The 14,120-nt window shown below is 30.0% G+C and overlaps 2 protein-coding genes across 3 annotated transcripts in view; one reads left to right on the top strand and one right to left on the bottom strand.

Moving 5' to 3' along the window:
* Positions 1-14,120, top strand: part of LOC130900065 (iron-sulfur protein NUBPL) — a 72,524-nt gene that overhangs the window by 38,375 nt on the left and 20,029 nt on the right. The window contains exon 1 of one of the 2 annotated variants that reach the window (XM_057810396.1): positions 11,182-11,220. The exons of the other annotated variant lie outside the window; for it this stretch is intronic. Within the exon in view, the coding sequence (XP_057666379.1) occupies positions 11,197-11,220 (24 nt within the window). The 5' untranslated portion in view covers positions 11,182-11,196. Of the gene's footprint in view, positions 1-11,181; positions 11,221-14,120 lie in introns of those variants that run through there. 2 annotated transcript variants of the gene reach the window in all.
* LOC130900062 (putative mediator of RNA polymerase II transcription subunit 26) overlaps positions 1-14,120 on the bottom strand; it is a 71,889-nt gene that overhangs the window by 40,885 nt on the left and 16,884 nt on the right. Inside the window, exon 2 of the mRNA XM_057810386.1 lies at positions 393-482. The gene's annotated coding sequence lies outside the window, so the exon portion shown is untranslated. The remainder of the gene's footprint in view (positions 1-392; positions 483-14,120) is intronic.

Here is a 14,120-nt window from a genome sequence, read left to right as displayed (position 1 = left end):
ATATAGAGAACGTAGGGGAGATTTGGGGTAATATAGAGAACGTAGGGGAGATTTGGGGTTATATAGAGAGCGTAGGGAAGATTTGAGACAATAGAGAGAAAACATAGAGGAGATTTGGGGTAATATAGAGAACGTAGGGGAGATTTGGGGTAATATAGAGAACGTAGGGGAGATTTGGGGTAATATAGAGAACGTAGGGGAGATTTGGGACAATATAGACAGCGTAGGGGAGATTTGGGGTAATAGAGACAACGTAGGGGAGATTTGGGACAATATAGAGAGCGTAGGGGAGATTTGAGACAATAGAGAGAAAACGTAGAGGAGATTTGGGGTAAAAGAGAGAACGTAGGGGAAGATATGTTTAGAAAACAGGGAGGTTTACTGAAACTTACCTTTTTTCGAAGAATTTTATGCGGTTTTATCCTGCTGTGACACGTAGCCAGCTCACGGCCAGCATGGATGATAATAACGTCGTCGACATCCTAAAACAAATTAAAAGAAAATAATAAAAATAGGATTTATAAAGAAAAAATATTCAAATCTATTATACAGGGTGTTTCTACATTCGTGCAACAAAATTTATTTGGTATTGTAGGGGTTAACTTAATAGTTGGACTGGTCGAGGGGGGCCCCAACATTGACCTCCTCGATCTCCAGAGCTGAAACTTCGTCATTTCCGTTTATCGGGTATTATTCTACACGATAACCATGGTTCATACGAACAATCACCTCCCGAATTTTTTAAATCGTATGTATTCATTAATCTATAAATTTCGTGGCGAATTTTTTACAAAATTATTGAATTTTTTTTATGAAACGTTTCGTCAGACATGTCGTGTATTGAAACGGATCAAAAACTAGAGGTAGCCAGGTAATTTCGTTCAAGTTATTGAAGGTTAACTCGATGCCGCCGACTTACGGATCGAGAATCGATTTCCGAGGGTTCTCAATAAAGAAAAAGGACGCGGCGAGACTCAATTAAGGTTAATTTGTAAGCGACTATATAAATTTACGAGAAGTAATTTCAAATTTATCGATCACACGATTATCGTAAAAAACTTCAATATTCACAATTTAACTATAAATTTCGACACCCTGTATGTAACAGAATGAAATATAAAAAATATCGGCCAGATACTTCTCGGACTAACCTCGTATACTTCTCGGACCAACCTCGTATTATTAGCAGTAATAAATTTCTGTGTGAAATAATTCAAGTCCGTACCTGTACAACCACCTACTTAAAGATCGTTACGAGTAAAAATCGAGATTGTGATTATTTAGTATATTAAAAAAAAATTATATTAAGCTGTGGTTGGAATTATATTGACAGTTTCCAAAGCACAGAAACGAGTCTACAACAGAATCACGGAACAAGAAGTCTTGAGTCAGACGTCGTCCGTCTTATGAAAGGAACTGGGTCAGTTGAACGATCTCATCAGACGGATTTAGTACGAGGAATTTTATTGTAATGAAGGACGCAAAACCTCGCAAGTTATTTCGAGAATTTATAATTATTAGATACGATTTTATTGTTTTTTAAAATACTCTTTTGTTTTCGTTTGAATTAATTATGACATATTAACGAAACTAACCTACAAATTAATTTGATATTATTTTGAATTCAAATGTGCTATGTTGCCAAATCGACAATTGGTATACAATGGATATTGGGACCTTGAACTTACGTATTCTCTTTAAATACCGTGTTGTGCAAAAATTAGGTCAAGCTACGTCATGAAGTCATCATTACCCAAAGTAAATGATTGTAAATATGATTTTTAGAAATAATTTAATCATTTACATATAATTGAAAGTATTTAATTTGATTGAGCAATTCGAAATGGTTATTTTTGAAACAACGGTCACGTTTATGTGTGGAATAAAGGATTATACTAATAAGGCGAAAAGAATTAGGTTAAGGACAACTTTTATAGTAAAAAACAGATATATACGTATATATTCTGTATACGAGGGATGTCGTAAAAAGTAATAAATTACTTTTGTACACAATTCAATTTTGACAACCTTCTGTCAAAAAATCGATGTCATACGTCAACAGAACGTGCCCCAAGTTTTATCTGAGGTCAAAGGCAAACGTTTCAAAACTACCTCGTAGATAGATAGATTCAATATTTGATGTTTAATCTATTGAAAGAAAGCGAAAACTTTAACTTGACCTTGGAATCCAATTGATCCGTTCGTTTTGCTTTTTAATTTTTTTGTGAACATTGTCTTTGCTATTTATGTCAAAACGATACAACACAGTGATGGGAACTATTTCTGTGATTCCAGAACTCTCACTTTGACGATTAGGAGATTAGGAAAAGTTAGGTTAGTAAATTCGACTTCTGTCGAGATATTTTGGGCCGTAACTACGAAAATAATAATTTTACGTGAAAAATGTATATAACCTTTTTTATAGATCTTGTTATGATCTTCATTTTTTATTGGAAACTTTTTTTTCTAAAATCAATATTTTACGAGATATTTAGTTAAAATTTGAAAGTGGTTTTAGACCGAACGAAATTTCAGCAAAAATAATTTTTTCCGAACCTTATCCTTGAAATATATTTGAGCCGGTAGTTGCTAGGGTCGCTTTAAAATGTAGTGAATCGAATAAAACTTTTTAATTTACACCAAGTTTATTATTATCTGCAGGAATCTGCACTCAACTTTTTTTCAGCGTAAGCCAATTTGAAACTTTCTCCGATTTACTTTCTATTCGTCATTTTCAATGATTCCGTACGTTTATAATCGTCGACACAATTATTACTTCCATTTCCAATTGAATATCAATCGATTTAAGTTAATTTATGTACCGAAAATGTGTACATAGAAGCTGGTTTCGTTTCAAGGTCAAGCATCAAATAATTGCATTAACGATTAAATATAATACGGAAAAACTTCTCGTAATTATAATTTTGTTATCTGACATTGTTTACGTATCGATATTTCGGAATATTCGCTTTAAAATCTGAATTATTTCGATTTATACGAGGGCGGTATTATAAATTGTCATTTCAAAATGGTTGACTAACAATCAACAATTCACCAGATCTGTTCTCCTGTCTCCTAATCTTTAATTTTGATGGAAAAAAAACGGAAATTATGATTTACGAGGGTGAAATATGTAAAAACTTCGACTTGAAAAAGTGTATCGGTTTTGTTTGTTTGCTCAGTCGGAAAGTTGTAAGAAAACCCTCGTATATTTCTTTAATTGTTTTTAAAAACGGTGGGTACGTGAATATGGTATTTATTTATCGTTAATTATTTTCATTTCGTCGACCGCACCGAGATCGTAATTTCTAGGTTAAATCCGTCGTCGTCGGTTTCTACTCGGTTCGTTTTCATGGTCACAGACTTCATTTCGATGATTCACCAACCGACATATTTTTATTATTAACTTTATCAATATTATTTACTATTAAATCTTATTGTTATATAATTTTGAGGGTACATCCATCAGTTCTATAAAAGTGTGCAAAGTTCTAAACCAATTTGATATTTGAAAGTGATCGAAATACATTTTAAAGATTCTGCCTCATGTTATCCTGGTAATTCTAGCACGGATATTGATGGGAATTTATGACATCAAACATCGTTATTAAGCGTGCGATATATCAAATTAACTCACAATCTAATGCACATTTTATTGAGCTAAACGTAATCGTATAAAAACATTACGACAATTTTTACAAATAGAAATGAGCGACCTTGAACTTGATTAACAAGCGATATGAAATAAATAATAAACAAACGTGTATATACGACCTTGAATTTTTCATTAAACATCATATTTTATTGATCGCAGCTTTGTTAACAAAAATTTCAATCGACGAACAAACCAAATCATAAATAAATATCGAACGTTATTACAAATAAAATATTTTCGTTTTCACGAAATCCAAACATCTTCAAACCTGTTTCACACTGTACTCGATTGATATACAATGTCAAGGTTGTTGGAAAGCAATCGATTTGAATATTATGTTGAACAAAAACCGACTTAATAATACAATCAAGTCGAAATTACGGGTACATCAATCCGGGTTTTTACTTCCTGGCAACCGCCCAGTTCATACGAATTTAAATTAATTTCGCGTTTAAGAGCGTCCTAATAATATGATAAAACAGGACAGGACTCAGGCAATATTCGAAAAAACAACAACACCTTAATAAAGTTATCGTTTTTTACATTTTGACAGGTTTATGTATTGTACGAGGTGTGATTGTGTGAAATCTAATTATATACGAGGTATTTTCGAAAAGTATAAAAATATTTTCTTTATATTATAAAATCAATCATATTAATTGTAAATATAGAAATAAAAATTAGATTTATTTTATTAAAATATAACTTTTATCATATTAAAAATTACAGGGTGTCCCGTATAACATCAGTTTACAACAAATGACTAGAATAAATTGTTAAAAAAAACATTTCCGGTCACTGATTCATATTTGGGTTTACCAACATGGTTAGAATATACGGGGTATATCCGGAAAGTACCGTACAACCTTGAATTTGATTATTCAGCATTTTATACAACTTGGCAATGATCAAATTGGATATGTATTAAAAGTTTAATGACCTCTATTTTTATGTCGCACCAATTCCGCATACGATAATCGATTATTGCGATCAATAAAACAAATTCAATTTAAATTGACGTTTTAATGATTTTTGGTACTGCATTTTGGGAAAAAAAACTGAACCAGCGACTGAATAAGTGTCTGCTTTGAATTATTAGCGTTGTTTGAAGCTTTAGTCTCTTATAGACGCCGTCGGCCGCGTACGGCGTCACGCCGTACGCCGCGTACAGCGTCAAGTCGTACGTCGCGTCACGATTCTTATTTTAGAAATGTCGTGATCTGTTTTAGACGTTGACATCGGCGTCTGGACACCGTAGACGCCATTTCGAACCGTTGCAGCGTAAACGACAGTACAAAATGTCGAAATTCGATGGAAAAAAGTGGGTTAGGATGCTTTTGAATTGATCTTAATTGACGTTATTAAAATTGGAAACATCCTGACGCTGTGCCTGGCGTTCAGACGTCGACGTGAACGTTTACGCCGGTCGGGAGACCTAATTTTAAACCAAGTTTAGTTTAAACTGTTTTTCTTCTTCTAGTTTTGATTTGGAAATGCCTTTTTATCCAAATATCTGGTTAGATTAGTTGGTTTGGGTGGTTCTGAGGTTTGGCAACCTCGCACACGTAGGTTAATATGAACAATTTAAGTTTACGTAACTTTTTTTTTTATTGTTTAAATTTTTTCATGCGTAACCCAGTAAATTTTGCAATCTACTTACGAAACAATATTAAAAAGAAAAATAAAGAGCTTACAACTTAAAAAAATCGTATAAATAACATACGTACAACGTTGTTGCCAAATGTATTGGATATATCTTGATAATTAAAGAAATTTCATTATTATATAATTTTCGAGAATTTATCCAATCAAGTTGCACTTTATATTAAATAATCGAATTTTTTAACGAATTTGGCACATTTTTTATACCGAAAGTTTCGATCTATCTTTTCAAATAAGAGTTGGGGGAGAGTGGGAACTTTCGGTATAAAAAAATCGGTGTAAGTCCGGTTCTGCTTAACTGATTTTTATAAACTTCATATTGTTTGAAAGAACTTTTGTCCGACAATACAAAATATATAAATTCAAAGCGATTTAATTAGCAACGTTGATGCTAGAGGGCGTTATGACCTACAAGGCACGATATTTATACAAATATGGTTCCAGAAGTACCCGATTCGACCTAGAGATGGCGGTAGTTGTTTGAAAACACGCCACGCCACGCCACAAATCACGTTGTACATCTACAACAAGCTTATTTCATTCTACAATTTCGAACAGACGAATTTTCAGTAGTTTGAAAAGAACTAGTTTTTTTTTTGGATAAACACGGCAAGAGAAAAAGAAGATTTTGGGTCCGTAAAATCGAAAAAATCGTTAAAAACACCGCGTTTTTCACTTATTAATCCCAAAACTCGAAATAAATCTCGACACGCGTCCGTTACGTGCGAGAATTCGGATTCGTCCCACGCGGAGCGGCGTGGCGTGGCGTGTTGCTAGTGAATTTCGACCTCTGGACCGATTTAGGCATTGACTTGATGTGTAGACGGATTCGGGGTCGGAATTGTCGTAATAAAACTAATAATTAACGTTTTTTTCGACGTGTTTCACTTGTTATTATTCTAATTTTATTATACCTGTTTGAGACTCTGATATAAAACACCGACGACGATTAATTATATGAAAAAATGATAATTGATAGCGAACAGAATGGATTTTATTTATAACGGAGTTTCACCGTCGGCGATAAATTTATTTTTGGGTCAATGTCCTTTGTAATTACGTCTGTGTGAAAAACGTATTGAAATTTATTTATTTTCGTAGATAGAAATAATACACGATAGATCCACGTCTCGAGATTTATTTATAAATTCAAGTTTGTTTAGCGGAATTTTTACGCGGCCTCATGTTTATTTGAACGCTCTGTATATAAATACTTCGAAGGACGAAAGGACCTAACTCGGGATGATGTAAAATGGAAAAAAAACTTTCGAACGTATGGGAAAATTTGTCGTTTCTTTACGAGAGATGTAATTCAATGTGCGTTGTTGTATATAGGCAGAGGAGAAGTTGTTTTTACCTGCGAAAAATGGTTAAAAATTTAGTTTGTGGTTAATTTATGATGGTTTATATGACAATTGACGTTTCTAAGTGTAATTTGTGGTGATAATTGGTTTTTATGAGTTTAATTTATTGGAAAAGGGGCGTTTACAAACTTAATATGTTAAAAAAATGGGTTTTATCGATTTATTTGGTAGGAAATTGGGTTTTAATGAATTTATTCTGCTCGGGAATTGGGTTTTCTGAGTTAATTTGATGAAAAATTGGTTTTTCGGAATTTAATTCAATTGAAAATTGGTTTTTTTTTAGTCAGAAAGTTGATTTTTTCAGTTTATATAGTTAAAAATTGGCTATTCGGGCCGAATTTATTTGGAAATTGGCTTTATTCAGTTCAACTTATTCAAAAATTGTTCAATTCGTTCAAAAATTGGATTTTTTGAAATTATTTTGGTTCAAAATTGGATTTAAGGAATGTATTTAGTCCAAAATTGGGGTTTCTGAATTTAATTCAATTGAAAATTGGTTTTTTTTAGTCAGAAAGTTGATTTTTTCAGTTTATATAGTTAAAAATTGGCTATTCGGGCCGAATTTATTTGGAAATTGGCTTTATTCAGTTCAACTTATTCAAAAATTGTTCAATTCGTTCAAAAATTGGATTTTTTGAAATTATTTTGGTTCAAAATTGGATTTAAGGAATGTATTTAGTCCAAAATTGGTTTTTCTGAATTTAATTCAATTGAAAATTGGTTTTTTTTAGTCAGAAAGTTGATTTTTTCAGTTTACATAGTTAAAAATTGGCTATTCGGGCCGAATTTATTTGGAAATTGGCTTTATTCAGTTCAACTTATTCAAAAATTGTTCAATTTGTTCAAAAATTGGATTTTTTGAAATTATTTTGGTTCAAAATTGGATTTAAGGAATGTATTTAGTCCAAAATTGGTTTTTCTGAATTTAATTCAATTGAAAATTGGTTTTTTTTAGTCAGAAAGTTGATTTTTTCAGTTTACATAGTTAAAAATTGGCTATTCGGGCCGAATTTATTTGGAAATTGGCTTTATTCAGTTCAACTTATTCAAAAATTGTTCAATTCGTTCAAAAATTGGATTTTTTGAAATTATTTTGGTTCAAAATCGGATTTAAGGAATGTATTTAGTCCAAAATTGGGGTTTCTGAATTTAATTCAATTGAAAATTGGTTTTTTCAGTCAGAAAGTTGATTTTTTCAGTTTATATAGTTAAAAATTGGCTATTCGGGCCGAATTTATTTGGAAATTGGCTTTATTCAGTTCAACTTATTCAAAAATTGTTCAATTTGTTCAAAAATTGGATTTTTTGAAATTATTTTGGTTCAAAATTGGATTTAAGGAATGTATTTAGTCCAAAATTGGTTTTTCTGAATTTAATTCAATTGAAAATTGGTTTTTTTTAGTCAGAAAGTTGATTTTTTCAGTTTACATAGTTAAAAATTGGCTATTCGGGCCGAATTTATTTGGAAATTGGCTTTATTCAGTTCAACTTATTCAAAAATTGTTCAATTCGTTCAAAAATTGGATTTTTTGAAATTATTTTGGTTCAAAATTGGATTTAAGGAATGTATTTAGTCCAAAATTGGTTTTTCTGAATTTAATTCAATTGAAAATTGGTTTTTTTTAGTCAGAAAGTTGATTTTTTCAGTTTATATAGTTAAAAATTGGCTATTCGGGCCGAATTTATTTGGAAATTGGCTTTATTCAGTTCAACTTATTCAAAAATTGTTCAATTTGTTCAAAAATTGGATTTTTTGAAATTATTTTGGTTCAAAATTGGATTTAAGGAATGTATTTAGTCCAAAATTGGTTTTTCTGAATTTAATTCAATTGAAAATTGGTTTTTTTAGTCAGAAAGTTGATTTTTTCAGTTTACATAGTTAAAAATTGGCTATTCGGGCCGAATTTATTTGGAAATTGGCTTTATTCAGTTCAACTTATTCAAAAATTGTTCAATTCGTTCAAAAATTGGATTTTTTGAAATTATTTTGGTTCAAAATTGGATTTAAGGAATGTATTTAGTCCAAAATTGGTTTTTCTGAATTTAATTCAATTGAAAATTGGTTTTTTTTAGTCAGAAAGTTGATTTTTTCAGTTTACATAGTTAAAAATTGGCTATTCGGGCCGAATTTATTTGGAAATTGGCTTTATTCAGTTCAACTTATTCAAAAATTGTTCAATTCGTTCAAAAATTGGATTTTTTGAAATTATTTTGGTTCAAAATTGGATTTAAGGAATGTATTTAGTCCAAAATTGGTTTTTCTGAATTTAATTCAATTGAAAATTGGTTTTTTTTAGTCAGAAAGTTGATTTTTTCAGTTTACATAGTTAAAAATTGGCTATTCGGGCCGAATTTATTTGGAAATTGGCTTTATTCAGTTCAACTTATTCAAAAATTGTTCAATTTGTTCAAAAATTGGATTTTTTGAAATTATTTTGGTTCAAAATTGGATTTAAGGAATGTATTTAGTCCAAAATTGGTTTTTCTGAATTTAATTCAATTGAAAATTGGTTTTTTTAGTCAGAAAGTTGATTTTTTCAGTTTACATAGTTAAAAATTGGCTATTCGGGCCGAATTTATTTGGAAATTGGCTTTATTCAGTTCAACTTATTCAAAAATTGTTCAATTCGTTCAAAAATTGGATTTTTTGAAATTATTTTGGTTCAAAATCGGATTTAAGGAATGTATTTAGTCCAAAATTGGGGTTTCTGAATTTAATTCAATTGAAAATTGGTTTTTTCAGTCAGAAAGTTGATTTTTTCAGTTTATATAGTTAAAAATTGGCTATTCGGGCCGAATTTATTTGGAAATTGGCTTTATTCAGTTCAACTTATTCAAAAATTGTTCAATTCGTTCAAAAATTGGATTTTTTGAAATTACTTTGGTTCAAAATTGGATTTAAGGAATGTATTTAGTCCAAAATTGGTTTTTCTGAATTTAATTCAATTGAAAATTGGTTTTTTTAGTCAGAAAGTTGATTTTTTCAGTTTATATAGTTAAAAATTGGCTATTCGGGCCGAATTTGTTTGGAAATTGGCTTTATTCAGTTCAACTTATTCAAAAATTGTTCAATTCGTTCAAAAATTGGATTTTTTGAAATTATTTTGGTTCAAAATTGGATTTAAGGAATGTATTTGGTGAAAAATTGGTTTTTCTGAATTCAATTCAATTGAAAATTGGTTTTTTTTTAGACTGATTTGGTCAGAAAGTTGCTCTATAAGTTTAGTTTGTCCAAAAATTGGGTTTTCTGAGTTTATTTGGTCAAAAATTGGCCCTTTGGGCTCAATTTAGTCGAAAATTGGATTTGCTCAGTTTAACTTATTGATTTAAAAAATTAAATTAGTTCAAAAACTTGACTTGTTGATATTATTTTGTTCCAAAATTGGGTTCAATGAATTCATTTAGTCAAAAATTGGCTTATTGGGCTCAATTCGGTCAAAAATTGGATTTTGGGCTCCGTTCGTTCGAAAATTGGCTCTTTGGGCTCAATTTAGTCGAAAATTGGATTTTCTTAGTATAGTTTATTTGAAAAATGTTTATTTTACAAATAAAATTTGTAAAATAAGTTAAAATTGGTCTAAAAATTGGCCTTTGTGAGTTTCGCTAAATTGATTTCATTGGATTCGAAAGTAACACTCATTTATACGTTTCCAAATACAAAAAATCCACATAGAAAAAAAAAAAAAAATTCAGAATTCAATTTATATTTTTCAATCTGGTTTCCCCAACGAGATCGTCGAGTCGTTGACCCCATAACGTATATAAGAATTTATCTTATCTAAAAAAACTCATTTCGTATTTTTACAATAATTATTCATGTATATATAGCAACTTTCACATTTTCAATTTGTTTAAAAATAATTTTAATTGAACGATTCCAAAATAAAATTTTAAACAAAACGTATTGATAGTACCTATCGTTTCATTTGAAAAACAAAAACGAACTAAACATCATATCTTTTTGGGTATTAAAATTAATTTCATATTATTTTGGGCAGAAACATTCCCGAGTACAGCCCTGTGCATCGTTCTGGGCATAAACAACATCGCCCGGTATCCGAACGCCGCCGCGGGGCGTATGGCTGAAATTGCGGACGAGCACCGATCGTAGTCGGCGAAACAAATTAAAGTGGCCATGATAAATTAAATTTGTAAAAGTAACTAAACTGCTTTATGTTTTCGACCGTAAAAAGTTTTTCGACGATATATTTTTCTCGTTAAATGAAATCATAAAAATATTATACGAAATATCGCTTCGAATTATAGGCAATTATTTGCGAGAGAACAGTTCGAATAATATAGTTATGACACATATCATTCTCAAGGTCAAATTTCAACATTTGGTCGATTGTTTACCTTCGCTACGTTCATTTCGCGAATATAAATACGGGGGTTGTGCGGAAAGTATTGAAATATTCTGTATTTTAATTGTATACGTAATAAAGGAAAAATTAACGAGATTTTGTGGAATTTTGTAGGTTCGAGGATATTTTCACAACTTCTGCGACATTTATTATGATTTCCTATAAGTTATTTGAAGTAAGTATGTCGAGAAAGCACTTTTATTTATACGCACTGTATACTAAATATAATGCCTTGTTTTGGTAAAAAATTGGGTTCTATTAATTTATTTTGCTCGGAAATTGGTTGTTCTGAGCTTAATTTAGTCGAAAATTTGGTTTTATTTATTCAATTTTATCAAAAATAGGGTTTTATGAATTTATTTTGCTCAAAAATTGGTTTTTTGGGCTCGATTTAGTTAAAAATTGACTTGGCTCAGTTCAACTTAATCGAAAATTGGTTTATTAAATTAAATTTATTTAAAAATTTGTATTTTTTAAAACTATCATAACCTAAAATTCGATTTTATTAATTTATTTAGTCAACAATTGGGTTTTGGGCTCAATTTATTCGAAAATCGGTTTAATGAATTAAATTTTGGTGCAAAATTGGGTTTAATGAATTTATTTAGTCAAAAAATGGGTTTTTCTGAGTTTATTTGGCCAAAAATTGGTTTATTAGGCTCAAATTACTTGAAAATTGGCTCCACTCAGTTCAATTTAATCGAAAATCGGTTTAATAAATTAAATTCGTTCAAAAACTCGCTTTTTCCATATTATTTTAGTCCAAAATTGGGTTTAATTAATTTATTTAGATAAAAATTGGGGTTTTCTGAGTTTATTTTGCCAAAAATTGGTTTATTAGGCTCAAATTACTTGAAAATTGGTTCCATTCAGTTCAATTTATTCGAAAATCGGTTCAATAAATCAAATTCGTTCAAAAATTGGATTTTTTCATCTTATTTTGGTCCAAAATTGGGTTTAATTAATTTATTTAGATAAAAATTGGGGTTTTCTGAGTTTATTTTGCCAAAAATTGGTTTATTAGGCTCAAATTACTTGAAAATTGGTTCCATTCAGTTCAATTTATTCGAAAATCGGTTCAATAAATCAAATTCGTTCAAAAATTGGATTTTTTCATATTATTTTGGTCCAAAATTGGGTTTAATGAATTTATTTAGTCAAAAAATGGGTTTTTCTGAGTTTATTTGGCCAAAAATTGGTTTATTAGGCTCAAATTACTTGAAAATTGGCTCCACTCAGTTCAATTTATTCGAAAATCGGTTCAATAAATTAAATTCGTTCAAAAATTGGATTTTTTCATATTATTTTGGTCCAAAATTGGGTTTAATGAATTTATTTAGTCAAAAAATGGGTTTTTCTGAGTTTATTTGGCCAAAAATTGGTTTATTAGGCTCAAATTACTTGAAAATTGGCTTCACTCAGTTCAATTTATTCGAAAATCGGTTCAATAAATCAAATTCGTTCAAAAATTGGATTTTTTCATATTATTTTGGTCCAAAATTGGGTTTAATGAATTTATTTAGACAAAAATTGGGGTTTTCTGAGTTTATTTGGTCAAAAAATTGGTTTATTAGGCTCAAATTACTTGACAATTGGCTCCACTCAGTTCAATTTGACTTTTTGATAATATCGAATTATTACTCGGTTATATATTTTCGAAAATCCAGTTTCAAACTTGTTTCTTATTTAAAAATATTTCACGTCAATTTCATATCGTAATATTAATAATAAACGAACGTGTCTAAGGACGTTGATAAAACATAAGTAAACAAAAATCATATTCTTACTTAATAAAATTGATTATTGAAGGTTACCAAGTTGATAAACGATTATCGATGACCATGTATATTATATCTCAACTTGATTACAAGATTTATTCAATAAAATAACGATTTTATAACTATTTTTTTGGATCCAGACTCATAGATATAATTTTAGCACTCAAAAATAACAGTAAATTCCAATTTCCAAATTACATAACCTTCTAAATATCCTAATAGCATACAATTGAATCGATCCCCTCCGATTCTTGGTACACGTTTTAGGGAAAACCAATATACCTACATCTCTCTACCTTATCATTGATCCAAAAGTTGATTGTAACATTTATTCAATAAAATAACGGCTTTCTAACTATTTTTTCGGGTAAAGGCTCATAGATATAATTAAAAAAACTTTTTAGCACTCAAAAATAACAGTAAATTCCAATTTCCAAATTCCATAACCTTCTAAATGTCTTAATTGCATACAATTGAATCGATCCCCTCCGATTCTTGGTACACGTTTTAGGGAAAACCATTATACCTACATCCCTCTACCTTATCATTGATCCAAAAGTTGATTATAACATTTATTCAATAAAATAACGGTTTTCTAACTATTTTTTCGGGTAAAGGCTCATAGATATAATTAAAAAAACTTTTAGCACTCAAAAATAACAGTAAATTCCAATTTCCAAATTCCATAACCTTCTAAATGTCTTAATTGCATACAATTGAATCGATCCCCTCCGATTCTTGGTACACGTTTTAGGGAAAACCATTATACCTACATCCCTCTACCTTATCATTGATCCAAAAGTTGATTATAACATTTATTCAATAAAATAACGGTTTTCTAACTATTTTTTCGGGTAAAGGCTCATAGATATAATTAAAAAAACTTTTAGCACTCAAAAATAACAGTAAATTCCAATTTCCAAATTCCATAACCTTCTAAATATCCTAATAGCATACAATTGAATCGATCCCCTCCGATTCTTGGTACACGTTTTAGGGAAAACCAATATACCTACATCTCTCTACCTTATCATTGATCCAAAAGTTGATTGTAACATTTATTCAATAAAATAACGGTTTTCTAACTATTTTTTCGGGTAAAGGCTCATAGATATAATTAAAAAAACTTTTTAGCACTCAAAAATAACAGTAAATTCCAATTTCCAAATTCCATAACCTTTTAAATGTCCTAATAGCATACAATTGAATAGATCCCCTCCGATTCTTGGTACACGTTTTAGGGAAAACCAATATACCTACATCCCTCTACCTTATCATTGATCCAAAAGTTGATTAT

Source organism: Diorhabda carinulata, chromosome 12, assembly GCF_026250575.1.
Source record: "Diorhabda carinulata isolate Delta chromosome 12, icDioCari1.1, whole genome shotgun sequence".
NCBI lineage: Eukaryota > Metazoa > Arthropoda > Insecta > Coleoptera > Chrysomelidae > Diorhabda > Diorhabda carinulata.
The sequence above is the reverse complement of the archived record's forward strand: the minus strand, read 5'-3'. Positions and strand labels throughout refer to the sequence as shown.